This window comes from Mya arenaria, chromosome 10 (assembly GCF_026914265.1).
Source record: "Mya arenaria isolate MELC-2E11 chromosome 10, ASM2691426v1".
Taxonomy (NCBI): domain Eukaryota; kingdom Metazoa; phylum Mollusca; class Bivalvia; order Myida; family Myidae; genus Mya; species Mya arenaria.
The window spans coordinates 56988212-57005059 of NC_069131.1; the positions used below are offsets into that span (position 1 = coordinate 56988212).

The 16848-nt window shown below is 36.0% G+C and overlaps 1 protein-coding gene across 1 annotated transcript in view; it reads right to left on the bottom strand.

The window, feature by feature from the left end:
- LOC128207048 (WD repeat-containing protein 35-like) overlaps positions 1-14958 on the bottom strand; it is a 29084-nt gene extending 14126 nt beyond the window's left edge. Inside the window, exons 1-15 of the mRNA XM_052909861.1 lie at positions 14832-14958; positions 13485-13602; positions 12588-12662; positions 9399-9491; positions 8894-9075; positions 8324-8404; positions 7511-7676; positions 7025-7170; positions 6055-6180; positions 5296-5388; positions 2959-3106; positions 2444-2585; positions 2091-2217; positions 1169-1278; positions 654-795 (exon numbers count right to left, since the gene is read on the bottom strand). Of these exons, the coding sequence (XP_052765821.1) occupies positions 654-795; positions 1169-1278; positions 2091-2217; positions 2444-2585; positions 2959-3106; positions 5296-5388; positions 6055-6180; positions 7025-7170; positions 7511-7676; positions 8324-8404; positions 8894-9075; positions 9399-9491; positions 12588-12662; positions 13485-13602; positions 14832-14855 (1773 nt within the window). The 5' untranslated portion in view covers positions 14856-14958. The remainder of the gene's footprint in view (positions 1-653; positions 796-1168; positions 1279-2090; positions 2218-2443; positions 2586-2958; positions 3107-5295; positions 5389-6054; positions 6181-7024; positions 7171-7510; positions 7677-8323; positions 8405-8893; positions 9076-9398; positions 9492-12587; positions 12663-13484; positions 13603-14831) is intronic.
- Between the last annotated feature and the right edge of the window lie 1890 nt (positions 14959-16848).

The window sequence follows — 16848 nt, forward strand, 5'->3', positions numbered from 1 at the left end:
TATACTAAGTCAAGCTCTTTGGCACGATGTTGCCCAAGAGTGTGGTCTTGTGTTGTGGGGGAAACCGGAGTACCCAGAGAAAACCCATTTGTCAAGCTTGGTTACCACTTACCAAACTCACATGGGCCCATTATTTATTTGGTAAGAGGAAAGGATTTTAAGTTGATGAAAATATTGTGAGATGTCAGAAATCAGCTCAAAATCACTTATTTAGTTTAATTCCATGGTTAAAGCTTGAGACAATCACATCAATCCTTAACTCAGCCTATCTTCATGGCCCAATTTCTCAAAAAATCTTAAGTGTAACTCATTTAGGTATCTTATTTCATTTAGCAAAAATAATTACTTAAATACTATTTTAAATGTAGTTTATCTTAATTATCTCAAATATTATTTCTTTTTAAAGCCTCAAAACTCTTTAGAATAAGAATATTATACAATTTATATACAAAATCAAAAATAGGGTGTTGAGCTTGATCCTGTTATAAGGAACTTCAGATGTGAGAAATTGGAGCCATGTCTCAGATGGTTATGCATTAAAACTGTAGATTTTTCTTTCTAATTTAACTACCTCAGCCTTCTTAATGTTCCAGACATTTTTCCTTTCAACCTGGATATATCGGATTTAATATTAATTTTGAGAAGGCCCCTACCTCAGCCCACTTCATGTCCCAGACATCTTTCCGCTCAAACTTGAGATGCTCCCCAATCACCTCCTTGCCATCAGGGTCGGTCATCCTTGTGTCAAGGTCAAAGAAGGTCAGCACTCCACTGATGTCAATGATGGCCAGACGGCTGATAGGAAAAGACATTATTTTTATTTATAATATTTCAAGGAAATATCCATTGATTACTCTTCAATAATGAATTACTAGTGCAGTGAATAAGTCGGTATTTTCCTAATTTTCACCATTTTTACTGTTGTCACAACATCAACGGACTATAAACTTTTGCTTTTTTTCTGTTAGTGTTGCTTTTTTCTGAAAAGAAGACATATGCTTACCAATGTTTAAGTGCCAGCTTACCTTTTTGTGTTACTTCTCAGCTTGTTGAACAGAAAAATGAACACTTCTTTCTATTTAAAAGGCATAGATGTGGCCACAAATTATGGAACTTTCCATAGGAACTTTATCAGAAAAAGAATATATTCGATTAATTTTGCAGTTACCCGGAAGTGCAGTTGAGGGAGAGCTGATGTGGTCGGCACTCCAGGGCATACTTCTGTGTCAGAGACAACATTGGCATCGAGTAGCGGTTAAGGGTGCCTGACTCACGACCCTGGAAGTATATGTTTACATCTGGTTAAAGAAATCTCAAAAAAACCTCGACACTCAAGTGCATACTTCTGTGACAGTGACAACAATGGCATCGAGTTGCAGATAAGGGTGCCGGACCGATTGAAACACATATTGAATTGGTTTAAATATCAAACAAGGAACCCCGCAGTGTGACAAAACCAGGTTTTCAGTAATTGACAGAATAACTTTGTTGTGAGATTCAGTTTGAACTGGGGGTTTTCTATTTTTATTAACAGTGACCTTGACATTGACCCTAGGGATTCCAAATGCAATCCCATGGAAGACCTCCATAAACTCTTCCTACATACCGAGTTTGATCACTATATGTCAAACCTTATAAAAATAATTCGATACCATAGGTGAGTTTGAAGACGCCCTCCTGCCGGCCCACCAAAACAAAGATGTACTTCATTCTAATAACCAGGTTTCACTTTGTCATAACCTGGTTAAATATCATAAACAAGCAAACTTCAAGCAGATGCCATTGCTCCATTGTATTTTCTCACTTGACCACTGGACATAAAATTATCCTAAGACGTTTTCTAGTGAAAGCCGACAAAGTTTCAACGCAATGACAACACAAAGGTAAAAACATTTATAAAAAAGAAAACACTCAAATCTGAGATTATTAAAATTATTTCATAATACAATTTGTCTTTATGAATTTTTTGAATCTGCAATTCTGAAATTACTGTGCTGACTTCTATTGCTTATTAGATGCATGAAACTTGCAGCTTGGGCTTACAGAACATAAACAATCTATTTGAACTAATCCAAACAATCAACTCATACCACAATTAGTATCTTGTCAGATGCGCACACACAACATATCTGGTCCTCTGTTCCTGTGAAGGCCTTACTGAAGTCTATCTCCTCCATGGCAGCTCCGCCAGTAGGCTGGTCATCTATGTGGTGGAGCCTGTGAAAGAAGGGTATATGGCATTATATTACAACCTAACATGTACAGCAATATTGTTGAAGGAGAACGCGCAGTATACCTGGAGAGTTTCGGAACATCACACCAAGTTATCTCCCTTACCTCTCAGAGTTAGTTTTCATCCTGCTAGCTACCTCCAGACTGGAGAGTTTCTACATTTGACCTCTAAATGAAGAGTACACCAAGGGCAATAAATTGTCTCCCCTACCTCTCAGAGCCAGTTTTCCTTCTGCCAGCTACCTCCAAGGTGGAGAGTTTCTTGGGATTCTTGAACTGCCATGTGTAGAAGGCCTCCCTTGAGGATGCCACAATGTGGGTCCGTGTCATGGTCAAGTATACAGGGTCGATCTCTGAAAATTCAGAGTCATATGAAGATGACCAGAAAAAACTAGTTTTTATAATCTCATCTCCACCAATCGATATCTAATACCTGCTGACACATTTTTTTTTATTTTTTTTAAATCAGCCTTAGTAAGATGTAGTTAAAAATCAGAGGAACAAGGTTAAACATCAAGTTATGATTCTATATCTGTTCAGTGGATATTTTTCACAACTTCAAAATTGCAGAAAGGAGATTTATCTATTGTCCAAATAAATTCATAACTATAAGTTAAAGGGTGTAAGTAAGCCTATCAAACTGGAAAGCTCCAATTTCCATAAATAACATATATATATCCCATTTCTCAAACAGCTTATAAAATCTTTAATAAACAAGTCACCGACCTATGTACTTTGAGTCGAGCGGCGTCCCGATGGAGTTACACAACACGAGCACATACTGATTGGTCATCTCATCAGCCCTCGTTGCTAGGCAACAGTAATCCCCACACGCAGTGATGCTGATAAGGTTCTTCACATACTTCACATATTTCTGAAATAAATAATATGCTTTACAAATATGAGGGTTGATCAAAAATTGATCTAGTTCTGTTTTACAAATATGAGGGTTGATCCAGAATTATTCTAGTTCTGTTTTACAAATGTGAGGGTTGATCCAGAATTATTCTAGCTCTGTTTTACAGATGTGAGTGTTGATCCAGAATTGATCTAGTTCTGTTTTACAAGTATGAGGGTTGATTCAAAATTGATCTAGTTCTGTTTTACAGATGTGAGGGTTGATCCAGAATTGATCTAGTTCTGTTTTACAAATATGAGGGTTGATCCAAAATTATTCTAGCTCTGTTTTACAAATAACAAATACCGTATTATATCATGCATAGGACGCACTTTTTTACCCCCAATTCTCGTCTTAAAAAGTGCCTGCGTCCTTTCTATGCTATTAGAATTGCATCTGTTTTTTCCAAGTCCATTTCGGGTCGAAAATATTGGGTCGAAAATATTGGACCGGGGAAGAACGCGGTAATAATAAGTATCTGTACTGCGTCACCGAAGAGAACAACTGACATAGGTAAAATCACGCAAGTTAACACACGCAGAAATATATTGAATGTTTACTTTAAAATGATTTATTGAGAAATAAATTCAAAAAAAATACGACTGTTTACTTTTTTATAAAAGGGACGCTACTCACAAAAACTCGATGTGAGTCAGCATTTTAACTGGATTGAGTTATAACGGCAACGGAAAATCGGGAAAGGAGGTAAATATCAATTAATCGTTGTTCATGATTTTAATGTTTCGATATTTTACAAAACATTTTGTTGCATGTTACTGTTTTAAAAAAATAATAAAGGAATGTGCATAACGCAAAGTAGCATTATTGTCAATATCAATTCTTTTCAAATGTGCGAAGGTGTGAAAAACACCCGCTGTCTGTCATTAGAAAAATGGTTGTTTGTTCGCACTTTACCTGACGTGCCTTCCGCTGGCAAGACTAATTACCGACACGCATTAATTATGCCTACATGCTTTAATCCGCGCAGCGACAAGCCTTATCAAAACAATCCTCAGTTTTGACAATACAGTTTTGTTGCGATTGCAACGGTTGCAACGGTTGACTGTCATTCAGAAGGCATGTCGGGACTATTGCAACGGTTGCAACGGTTGACTCTCAGTCGGGACTATTACGGCATTTGTATAAGTCTTATAATATGCGTGAATGTTCTCAAAATGTCAAGACATATATCTTTGTTATGTACGCTAAATTACCAAAACACGACGATAATTATCGAAATACACAAGACAGTTATCGAAATATGCCAAATATACAATTTTTTGTTTGTTTTTTACTTCAATATATGTTATAAATACTTTACCAACCTCAATTTTTCGGCTCCGATTTTAACATTTTTCCGCTGCGTCCTATCTTATATATTAAGGGGTTTTACCCGTTTTCTCAACTATTTTTTTGCCTGCGTCCTATCTATGCTAGCGTCCTATACATGATATAATACGGTAGTTCTGTTTTACAAATATGAGGGTTGATCCAGAATTGATCTAGTTCTGTTTTACAAATATGAGGGTCGATCCAGATTTTTTTTAGTTCTGTTTTACAAAATATGAGGGTTGATCCAGAATTGATCTAGTTTTGTTTTACAAATATGAAGGTCGATCCAGATTTTTTTTAGTTCTGTTTTACAAAATATGAGGGTTGATCCAGAATTGATCTAGTTCTGTTTTACAAATATGAGGGTTGATCCAGAATTGATCTAGTTCTGATTTACAAATATGAGGGTTGATCCAGAATTGATCTAGTTCTGTTTTACAAAATATGAGGGTTGATCCAGAATTGATCTAGTTCTGTTTTACAAATATGAGGGTTGATCCAGAATTGATCTAGTTCTGTTTTACAAATATGAGGGTCGATCCAGAATTGATCTAGTTCTGATTTACAAATATGAGGGTCGATCCATAATTGATCTAGTTCTGATTTACAAATATAAAGGTTGATCCAGAATTGATCTAGTTTTCATTGTTTTACAAATATGAGGGTTGAAAATACACATCAATGTATCGCTCAACCTTGTCACTTGTTACAGGTTGTCAAAGATGTTCAAAGGAATCCATTTGATTGTGAATCGATGTGCTATTATTTGTTGACGAGATGTAATCGTTTTATTGGATTGGCAACCATGAGCATTGTGTTATTAAATGAAATACCTCGTTATTCTTGGTGTCCCAGAAGATAACGCAGTGTTCCGCCCTGTCTGGCTTCGTGAATGAATACACCACCGTGTTTGAACAGTAGCCCCACTGGAAAGCACAAACATGCTACTTTAAAACTCACACCACAATCAGTCACAGTATTCTTTTTACATTTAGGACACAAATGTGTTCAAACAGTAAATCCATTGGAAAACCATCATTTCACAATAGAGTCATAGTATTGAATATGAATTCAGGTAAATATGCCTTAAAACCAGATTCAAAATTATTGAACAAGTGATAGATTTTTTTACCAGAAATAACTTATAATGGAAAAATAACTACCACAAGATTTCATGTATACAAACATTTGGACTAAGTCTCATAAAGTTTTGGTGAAAATAAGTGGCTGTTACAGCATGTACAAGTAAACAGGTATCATTGAACGACTGATAACAATGGTTCACCAGGAGTGCTATGAGTTAAGGTCTAAAATCAAGTTAACATCATTCACCTTGTAGTTGGGTCTGAAGTTTGCAAAGTATACTAACACACAGCGAGGGCTACACTTGTGCCTTCCCAGTATATAACATCTTATTTTAATATTTACCTAGTAGTCAGGTATGAAGTTTGCACTCTGCCACCTTTATTCGATATAAAGTCTTGGTTAAACAATTACCTTGTAGTCAGGTTGGATATTGGTGAAGTATGTTGACGAATCCCACACTCAGACTGCCACCTTTTTACATTATAAAACCTTGGTTAAACATTTACCTTGTAGTCCGGTCGGATGTTGGCAAAGTATATGAACGAATCCACCGCAAGGGCAACACGCAGACTTCCACCCTCCCAGGAACAGGAGTACATCTGCTTCCCAGGAACCTTCAATGTCCTCAGGTGCTGGAATCAGAAAAGCAGAGAAGTAAACAATGATATCCTTTTAGATAATTGCTCTATGTAGCAAAAGTGTGACAATTGTTTACATGAGTAAATAATGCAGAAATTGTAATACACAAACAGTTTGTCATTAGGGCGATTACTCCATTGTTAACGGTCTGTCTGTTTTACTTTAAATTCAATCATACAATGATGCAACAGTTTTAAATCTGAATCATGAGTTCACTGATCATCCTTTTTTTGTATGGGAAAATTGCATTACAATATTCATGGCTGATAAAATAGGACTTTGGGGATTCAAGGTTAAACAGGCCTTCCAGGGGTATTCTGACATATCAGAAACTGTGTGTGTTTTTCCATTTCATAAGGATCCACACGTTTAAACAAGACTGAAAAAAGGTTTGAGTGTCATACATTTGATAATATTTCGTAGAAGAAAATACATCCTGGGACCGACAATCTTTGAACACAATCTTTTACTGACAAAATCCTTGAAAGATGCACTCTTACTCCCAAATAAGATGTACCACAATTAATACAATTGTTTTAATATACCGAAAAGGATGAATAAATAGTGAAAACAATGGTTCTTATGAAGGATACTGTGTTTATGTTGATAAAAAGGTGCAGAAAAAAACAGTATTTCTACCTTACGAGACCATAGTTGATCACTGTAAATCTTTAAGGACGTTTTCAGCTATTAAATACATGGTTACAATCCTGTAATCAGTAATTAATACTTCAATCAATGCATTACTTAGCAAGAAGTTCAATGTTTATCACTCAGATTTATGATTGTTATACATGTGTATGTATTGATTTTAAAATCAAAAAAATTGGCACATACCTCTCCATTTGGTCCATAAAACTGAACAACGTTCACATCCTTGTCCTGACCTATGGCCTTCTGTGATCCGGCCACCGCCATTACAGCCCCAGTGTGGTTCCACGCTATCTGACATACAGTCATACCAGTGTCGATCAGGATTGGGTCTGAAATGTATAGTGTGATCGCAATGTCATACCAATACAATACAATAAAAAACTAGCTGTTCATATAAGCTACCAACACACCAATTTTCATTACCATCCATCAATGCTAGCTTAAGGTATTGGACTGAAACCAAAGTCTGACGCCTGCCCACCCAACAACATCTCCATTCTTACAACCTGGTTTTCAGAGATCGCGTCTGGTTTGCGCAGTGGTTAGCGCACTCGCTTCTCACCAAAGTGACCCGGGTTCAATTCAATTTGACTCACTCTTAAATATTTTTGAAGACATCAACACAAATGTTTATCTTTCATTTGATATCATATCATAAAAAACACTTACTCTCATCAAGCTCTGATCTCATTATCTGACAGCGCCCGTTATCGAAGCAGATGGCCAGACAAGGACACCCGGGCTCCACATAGCCATTAGCCCCATTGTACCAGTGTACTCCAGCTATTTTGATAGCCCCTGTACAGTTGGTTAGGCAGTAGATACTCAACTTGCTCTGGAACGAAAGAGATTGGAAGATTTTGTGATTTAAGGCAATAACTGAAATTACCTTAGTGTCATATTTTTGTTAATTTGCTATATATTTGTGTGAAGGCGAGTGGAAAAATAAAAACAAATAAACCTTTTGCCATTTTGCGCCGATTTATTATTGAAGTTACGACTTAAAGATAGACTTTTCTTATACTAGTGGGTAAAAATTAGAACAAGGGTGATAGCCCAGCACCAGTATAATGGTCATCGGTAGGCTTATTTAAATGTCCAAGGCCAAGATGAAAAGTAAAAATTTGGACTAATTGATGCAAAATCTTATTTTGTTGACTTCTAGAAATTAAACAATTAGAGATAAAACAATTATTAAGTATTGTCAAAATTGATCATTCATGACTGAGGTTGCTGATATATGATTCCATTATCTCAGAATTGATTATCGAGATTTGGCCATGTAGTAGAAATGTACCGAACTTAATTATAAATGCGAGAGTTACTTGACATTTAACAAAATGAATAAAATCACTCATATGTCTAATTTAAGAAATTATTACTTGAATTTTTAGTTTCATTTACATAATCCAATAAGCAATCAAATGGATTTCCCAATTACTTCAGATTATTTATTATGACTTTAGACCAGACTTTACTCACAATGAAGTTGCCCATGTTGTCGTATGTATGGACTTCCCCATTCGCCATCCCAAACAGCAGTAACTTCCCATCTGGGGACCACTGGGAAAACATGAACATGATTAGATAATTCATACAATCAACAAAATTAACACACAAATGTAGTTAAAAAATGCTATTTCACTAATAGTAACTGGCTCCAAGATTTGGGATCTAGAAGTCCATTTAGGGCTTATTTATGTTTTATTATTAAATAGTATAGATATTTAAAACCCCTTAGAATACAACCTATATTTTCAGTAAATGAAATTGCAGATATGCAATCATTAAGCTCTTGACTCAATCATTAAGAATTTCAACTTTCGCAGGTGTTTAAAGTTCCACCTACTGCCACTCATCGGATACACACTCCCTTATTCAAAGACAATGGGTCAGCCAATGAGGTTGTATTCTAGTCAATAAGATAACCTGAAGTAACATCTTAATGATTAAGAAGGGCTTGTTTACTATGTTCACTCCACCCATTCTTAATCATTAAGATATTACTTCATCTGATCTAATTATTGCTTATATTTTAAACAAATCACTCACCTCCACATAGGCAAGCAGTATGCCCTTTAGCTCTTTGCCCCAGATCCTGTTCCCGTCCACAGAGCCTACAATAACCGCCCCGTCCTCGTACACAATGCAGATCTTCTGACCATCCGCGTTCCAGGCCATGCTGCGCACCACGGACTTGTTACGATTGTTGATCATCTCCTCATACCAGGAGCCTGAATGGTAGTGTTTAAATGGATCTCAGACTTTTACTTTCAACTTTTTACCTTTTCACTGATGAAACCAACGCCCATATTACAGTTCCATATATAGTTCTCATAATTGCATCATGTTGTTCTTAAGTAATTTTAAGATATATCATATTTTGGTATATCCCTATATTGTGCTCCAACAAATACATGTGTATAAATGTGATTATAGATTATCATTGCTATTATTATTTTAACGCCTTCTTATAAAGAGCAAAAATAAACGTAAACAGAAAAATAACCCAAATAAATTAAAAAATCTGTCAACAATCTGTTCCAGTCGTCCGTACCCTTGTACAGCATCCATACGATAATGAGGCCATACTGGTCACTCGTGGTCAGTTTCTGATACTGACCGTTCCACGTCACCACCTGCACCGCACCTACAACGTCAAACAACAACAGTAACAGCCAACCAGAAACTGCTTAAAAATATTTAGGCAGAAAAATAAAATCTTTGTTTCCAATGTCAATGCCACAAGCATAAAGGGTTCATGACTTTGTGTAGGTTGGAAGAGATATCTTAAAAAAATAAATAGGTTCCAAGACATCGAAATTAGACTTTTGGATAAACAAATCTGAATTCTTATACTATTGTTTGGCCTCAAATTTTGAACAAGTCCTGCTAAATAGAATTCAGAATTTTAGCAAGCCTGGAAGACATTTTACCTGTGCTGGGCTTGCAGCTTGTGTTTATTTCGACCACTGAGATATTGGGCAACATTTATTCAACTTCACATTAATAGAACTGTCGCAAATTAGTCAGGGTCAATCTTAATTGATGCTTTGTAAAAACAGCACATGAATGCACCATGGCAGAACAAGAATCTACCGAAAAGGATAAAAAATTAACCTTATAAAAAAGTGTGTTGGGTGGCAGTATTTTTTTAGGGTAGGTTAAGTAGGAAACAAACATTTTTTGTTTCGCCTTAACTGACCACAATGTTACACAGTAACACTGGGGCCTTCGATTGGGATTAGATTCAATTATCTCTCTTCCTTTTACTGGAAATGTTTTTGCTACATTTGAAAATTGAATAAAGAATAGTGGGCAAACTTCAGATGTAGCATTTTCTCTTTTTATTTGTTAACTAATGCAAAACAGCTTCAAATTCCGTGATTCAAATCAAAATTCAGAATAGCGGCGTTTCGAGCATATCACCATTCAATGTGATTAGATGAAACACTTGAAAACATTCATAATTTGCCCAAGCTCAGTTAGCCAATTCCCAAAACATGCACAAAAATGGTTTGTATTTATATAATTCTGTTGATTCCAAAACAATATGCTTTTTTACGACACACTAAGTTTCCATTTCAAGGAAAAGAAATAATTGCTTCAATCCCTTTATAACAGAAAATGTAACAATTCAACATGATCTCAATACCCCCATACCCTACCATAGATGCCTAAAGCCCAGACAGACACTTTCCCTCGGGAGTCTCCGAATGCAACTCGAGGCTTTGCTAACTTGCCACAGTAAGACCATGATGCACATGAAACATGGCCTGCAAATAAACCCTCATATATGTACAAAGGGTAGGTAGTTGGATTGGTAAAATTCCTAACAAACACTACCCACAAAACCCCCTGCCAACATTTTAAACCATATCAATCTTGGTTCTGAGGGAGGGGCGCACGTTTGGGCTCTAAAATTACACCCCCTCTAACATTGATTCCTGGATCCTCTCCTGTACTGAGAGTACATATTGTCATTGAATAAAATGATTTATGTATAATATCTTGAATCAATTATGTGTATACAAGGCCAACATGTATTTATTTGCACAGGAAAGCTGTAGAAACCAAACCCAGTAATGTTTTTAGCAAAACAATGACTCAGCACAAGACTGAAATAACTCCAAATACAATTTTAATAAGTTACTTCAATCTTGCTTTGAACACTCAAAAATTGATCAGTAGGTTACAAATACAGGTCAACAAAATTTAGGTTCACATCAGGCCTAAGTAAAATACTTCTGGTTTGGGTTACCCGTCCCTTCCTATAAAATACACGCCGACCCTACCATTGTATAGTCAGATAAAAAACAATTTCAATAAAAACTGAGGAAAAGATAAAAAATAGTTTGTTTAAATAAATAAGGCTTAAAAACCATTACTGTAGATTACTTTGACATCATTCTCCAATAATGACAATAATATTCAAACAGGAAGCCTTATAAAAAAAAAAATAAGAAACACTACCTACTCTACATGCTTTTGGACAAGATGTAACCCAAACCACACAATTGTATTTTTCTTGGCCTCATTAAACAATGCAAGTACAAGTATATGGCTTGTGGCAAATTGACATGGGAAAGGAGTGATTAATGCCGGCCAAAAAATGGGGTTAATGTTATACTGATGTAGATTTAAAATCAATCATCAGCTATCACATTATTGTATTATTTATTACCTGGATAACAATACTCATCTTTCAAATCAGTACAGCAGGAAAACCACAAAATATTTGTGGTTCAGATAAACATACATACCCTAAATATAACCGTCCCTCCTAACCCTAACATTAATAGATAATCACTTAATAATTTATAGCTCTAAACTTCAACTATACATTAAAATGTTGTCGGATCAAAAAAGTAATTGTAAAACTGTAATTGGGCAATGTCTATTTCACAAAAATAGAACAGGTATATTAAATGTTATGGACCAGTTCACACAAGTTGTAATGGACATGTCCACACAGACCAACTTCACACAGAAATATGAGCCCCTTTTTTGCTAGGGAATCCCATTTCAAACTTACTGTGCATCCCTGTGAGCCCCAAAAAATTCTTTAAATGAGTATTAATCAAAAAACCATTATATTGGGACCCCATACAATTAACACAGACCCCCACTTTGTCAACCATAAGGGTTTTATGACACCACCTGAAATTTCCCCGGGTAACCCATGGGCCTGTTTCATTAAAGCATCTTATTCGTAGGTTCAATATTTTTAAATCTGTATAAACCTTTCATATGGCAACAACTCAATTTTTACTTTTTGAGACTTTGTAGAAATATTTAATCCCTGGTATAATTCAAAGTCATCATAACTGACCAATGTGGCCTTCCAGTCTCTTGCTTATTGACAGGTTGCTCAGAGCCTAAGTTAATTCCAAAACAATAAAGAATGAGTAAAAAATGTGTTTCTGGCATCCCGACCCTACCTAGCAGACCCTGCATGCCTCCAACCCAACACTTATTTCTACCTTACATCAAAAAATTAATAAAACTGATCTGATGTGTGTATGGATGATCTGTCATTAAAAATACAATTAAAAACATTTAATAGTTAAGATTAAATTCACAACATACTGAAATGTCATCCTAAGCATTTGCGACATGTTTTGCTATTTTGACTGGACTTAGAATCAAAACATTATCCCTACCCTATTTATAATTTTTGAGACCATAGTCCTAAACATAGATAAAATATTTAGGCCTTCAGTTTTCACAAATTTCTAAGACATACCACTATGGCCTTCCAGTGTCTGGTTCATGGAGAGGTTGCTGGGGGCGGCAAGGCCCTTCGCCTTAACATCTTTCCCTGCAAACATGTACAACACATTTTAAAACATAAACCAAACCTAACAGAGGAAGATGCTGATTCTCATCTGCTTCTTAAGATGCTTGACAATTATTCAATTTACATTAAGATTTTTGGAGTGATATCAATTAATCAGAGCTCCAGCTAGGCCTAAAAATCAGGGTGGGGCAGCCTGCCGCTCTATTCCAGCACCCTAGTGCCTTTGACTACACCCTGCTGTGCACTTTTGTTTGACTGAAATAAGTATAAAAATAATAAATAGACATAAATTGATACTTAAGTAAAAATAATGCACCAGTCAGTTGTAACCACGGCCCCCCCCCCCCCCCAGGTCCGGGGGTATACCGGGGATAGTCGGGGAAATGGGCCGTGTTTTTACTTTTCAGGTGGCCCCGCAGTGCCGGGTGACTGCGGTGGTTTTGTCTTCACGCCAAATTTAGCGGGAAATTGGCCTTATCTAGGGTCCCTTGGGTGTGGGGGCATTTGGCGGAGGTTTTACCAGCAGATTGTCCCCGCAGTGCGGAGACTTTGCCCGGGCTTGGCTGGACCGAAAGTCAAAGTCCCCGCTATTCCCCGGACCTGGGGGGGCCGTGGTTACAAATGACTGGTGCATAACAGCTAAGGTATTCATAACAAACTATTAGTTTTGATAGTAGTTACAACACAAACGCATTAAGAATTGAACAAAGGCACTGAATAAATGATATTACGGTAAATATCAACAAAATTAGTGTTTTTCTTACACTTAACATTCCACTGTTATTGTTTTTCATTAAACTATTGAACTTTTGAATATCCAGATGTTTGATGATAAAGGCTTACCTGTTTGGGTCTCCAGTTTGAGGACCTTGAGAAGTCCATCCTCCCCTCCACACGCGATGTAACCCTGGTCCTTGTTCCAGCTTACACATCTCAGCTTTGTGTTGTTTGGTATGGCAATCTTAAAAGTTTGAAATAAGGCAATAGTTTGATGTTTTCAATTACAGCTTTAGATTTCAAACAAGTTTTGTAGCGATTAATGGGTAAAACACCTGCAATTTGCTTGTTTATGTGCCAGGGTATAGGAAAGTTAGGAGGATAGTGCATAATATCAGGTATTTACACGGCTAATGTTGTATCAAATTATCAAGTTCTTTAGACTTAAACACCTAAACACTCTACACTTTGCCATCTCCTTTCATTACACAGTTCACAGTAACAAATCACAGAGGCATGGATCAAGCAAAAAAAGATAATTGATTAAAAACAAATAAGTGAGTGATTGATTATAATAATTATAATAATAATGAAACTAAATGAGTGAAAAAATGGGTGATTGATGAAATCAAAATCAAATAAGTAATTGATGAAACCTAAATAATTGAGTATTTTAGCGAGTGATTGATTTAATTATTGATTGATTGATCTATTTATTGGACAAATGATTGATTGAATGATCAATTCTTCATTGCTTTGATTGAATGAATGATCAAGTTATGAAATTAATAAATAGGAATGGTTATTTAAATGATTGATTTATCAAATAAGGGTCTGATAAATTGGATGAGTAAAAAATACACAAAATGCATTATGTTGGAAATATTTAAAGATCACAATGTGCATGTATTTTTCTTTAGACCTTGCGGTCAAGGATAACCTGTGAAAATGCAAGCACTTATTTCCAGCGGGGTCCTTTGTTTTTGCTGAAGGGACAGCACGAGGAAGAGACAGTGGTGGGATACAAGGAAGTCCTGTGCGATACCCTAGGTCTTTTTCGAAGAAACCCCTTGGTTCTTTCAGGTGCTTGGTGTAAAGCACCGATACATGGGGTACAACTTTCCTGGGTTAAACCAGTACTGAGTACACCACTTTTCCAAGCATTATCCTTTAATTGCCGAGGGCCAGGCAAGGGGGCTACTTGTAGGGACAAATATTAAAAATAATTGTTTGATTTTTAACATTCCTTCAAACTGTTTAATTCATTGTGAAAAAAACTAACTGGACCTAAGTAGACCAATTAAGCTAGTATAGACTGATAATGCCGAGCCTGTTTAACGGGAATGTCAGGACTAGAAGCTCAAAAATGACAACATAAAATGATAATAAACAAGGTACGAAAAACATTGACAACGAATCGATAGCTTCTCTAGCAACCGCACGTCATCTCTTAACTAGAATGATTTTTTATACCTTTTTACTTAAATACACAAACATGATGATTGCTTAAGTGGAGTTCTGCTATATCACACAGAAAATTGTATTTTCAGCAACCAGTGACAAAATTGTTGTTACTGTCGCTGCGGAATGTTCGCTATTCTCACAAACTTCAAATTTGTTGATGTAGTCAAAACGTACTTATGTCGACCGGCCAATACATGAAACGGTTATAGAGCAATTCAGTATAATAAATAAAAATGAATCAACTAACAACTTTTTATTCTAAATGCACTTACTTACATTACTATCAATTCAAAGACGTCAGACAATTAGTATAATTTCACATCTGATCGTCGAAATAGAAATATCAACAAAACAGATCTGTTCATACACCGAACTAGACTTCAAACAGGTATTAAGAAAAGCGTCCTATCGTTATAATTGTAGAATTAATCAGCGAATCTGCACTTAAATTTAACAAGATGTTTTCTGGAATTTTCTTTCTGAAAATGGCATTGTAAATATGTTGCATTGACGATTTGATGCAGTTTCTTGACTATTATATTACACATTAACAGAAACTTGAATTTTCGGAATAGCTAATAAAGTTCGTTCGTTCTGCCACTTAGAGGCAACACTTAACACACAACAATAGCATGAAGGGTTCTAGCCAGGTTTTAAAAAAGGATGTGGATCATAAAAAGATTTTCAATCTCTGACTGGTAATGTGAATGTGGATTTTCATATATCATTAAGATCATCTCGGTCGAACTTCTCATGGATTAGTTAGAATTAAGTTGTACCGTGTTTATACTTCGACACGATGTCATACCCATCTCTCGAACAGGCCAGTTAGTATACGCTTACAGCGGCAAAGGAGTAAGCACTTAAAGGTATTTACGCACGGGTTCTCCCAATTTTTTTTCTTATTGTCTGTGACAGTTGTATTGGTCCTCACATGTTTTTTTCTATAATATTGTTTGCGACATTGATGAAAAGGGACGACAATAAAATACACAAAGTTGGAGTGACAACAAATGGAAATAAAGTGAAAAAAACTTCATGGGGATGTGCACTGTCACCCATGCTGGGCTTCAATAGTGATTCTCGGCTTCTGCGCACCCATCGCAGGACACCCAACGAAAAACATCATCACACAATGAGATGATTGAACAGTGGTATTCTAGATAAATTGTGGGTTTCCATTGATAACAACATCAGCTCACATATCCGCTTTTTTCATTGCCAATACAGACCGACCTACCATATTTCCAGTCAATGCGTTTGACATTTGCATATCTTCCAAAGGTGTGTAGAGAAACCAGATTTTAAGACAGTACTAATTAAATAATTAAATGCCTGAATGTGGGCAACCTCTGTAAACTCGCACATTTAGCAGCATCTTTGGTCAAAGAACTTACATCACTTGCACTTACATGAGGGTGTGTTAAAAGGCAATTTGTGCCAGAGTTCTTATCGTAGAATGTTCGATTTCGGATAATTTGTATTGCTGTTAATAAACGCAGAACGAAGCGATACTATTGCGCTGAGAACACTGACAGCGAAACAGCGCAGTACATACAGTTTTCGTAGCTAATCGTTTTCAAAGGCATCACAGTCTGGTCCACTACTGGATAGTACATTTCTATTATTTTTTATGCCACTTCATTGACGTACGATGGATCAAGAGCTATTTCAAGGTTATTTAACTATGTTCTACTTTTAGGCAGACCTGTAACTTACTTATGTAGAAGTAACAATTCTGATTTAGCTTGGTTGCCTTATAACTACTACTGTTTTAGTCTTGGGCGTCTTTAAGTCTTTTTGTAAAAATAATTGCAATTAATTTTGAACACAAAAGTTTTAGTCCTTATTCCTTAATATATTTAAATACCGTCATAAGTTCATACAATTCATATATCAAATAATATAACGGTCTGGAAATATAACTCATATTTAGATATATCATGCTAATGTTGTATAGAAAAGGTCATAACTGTCAATTTGTCACCATATAAGACACACCAATAAATGGTACACTGATAAATCA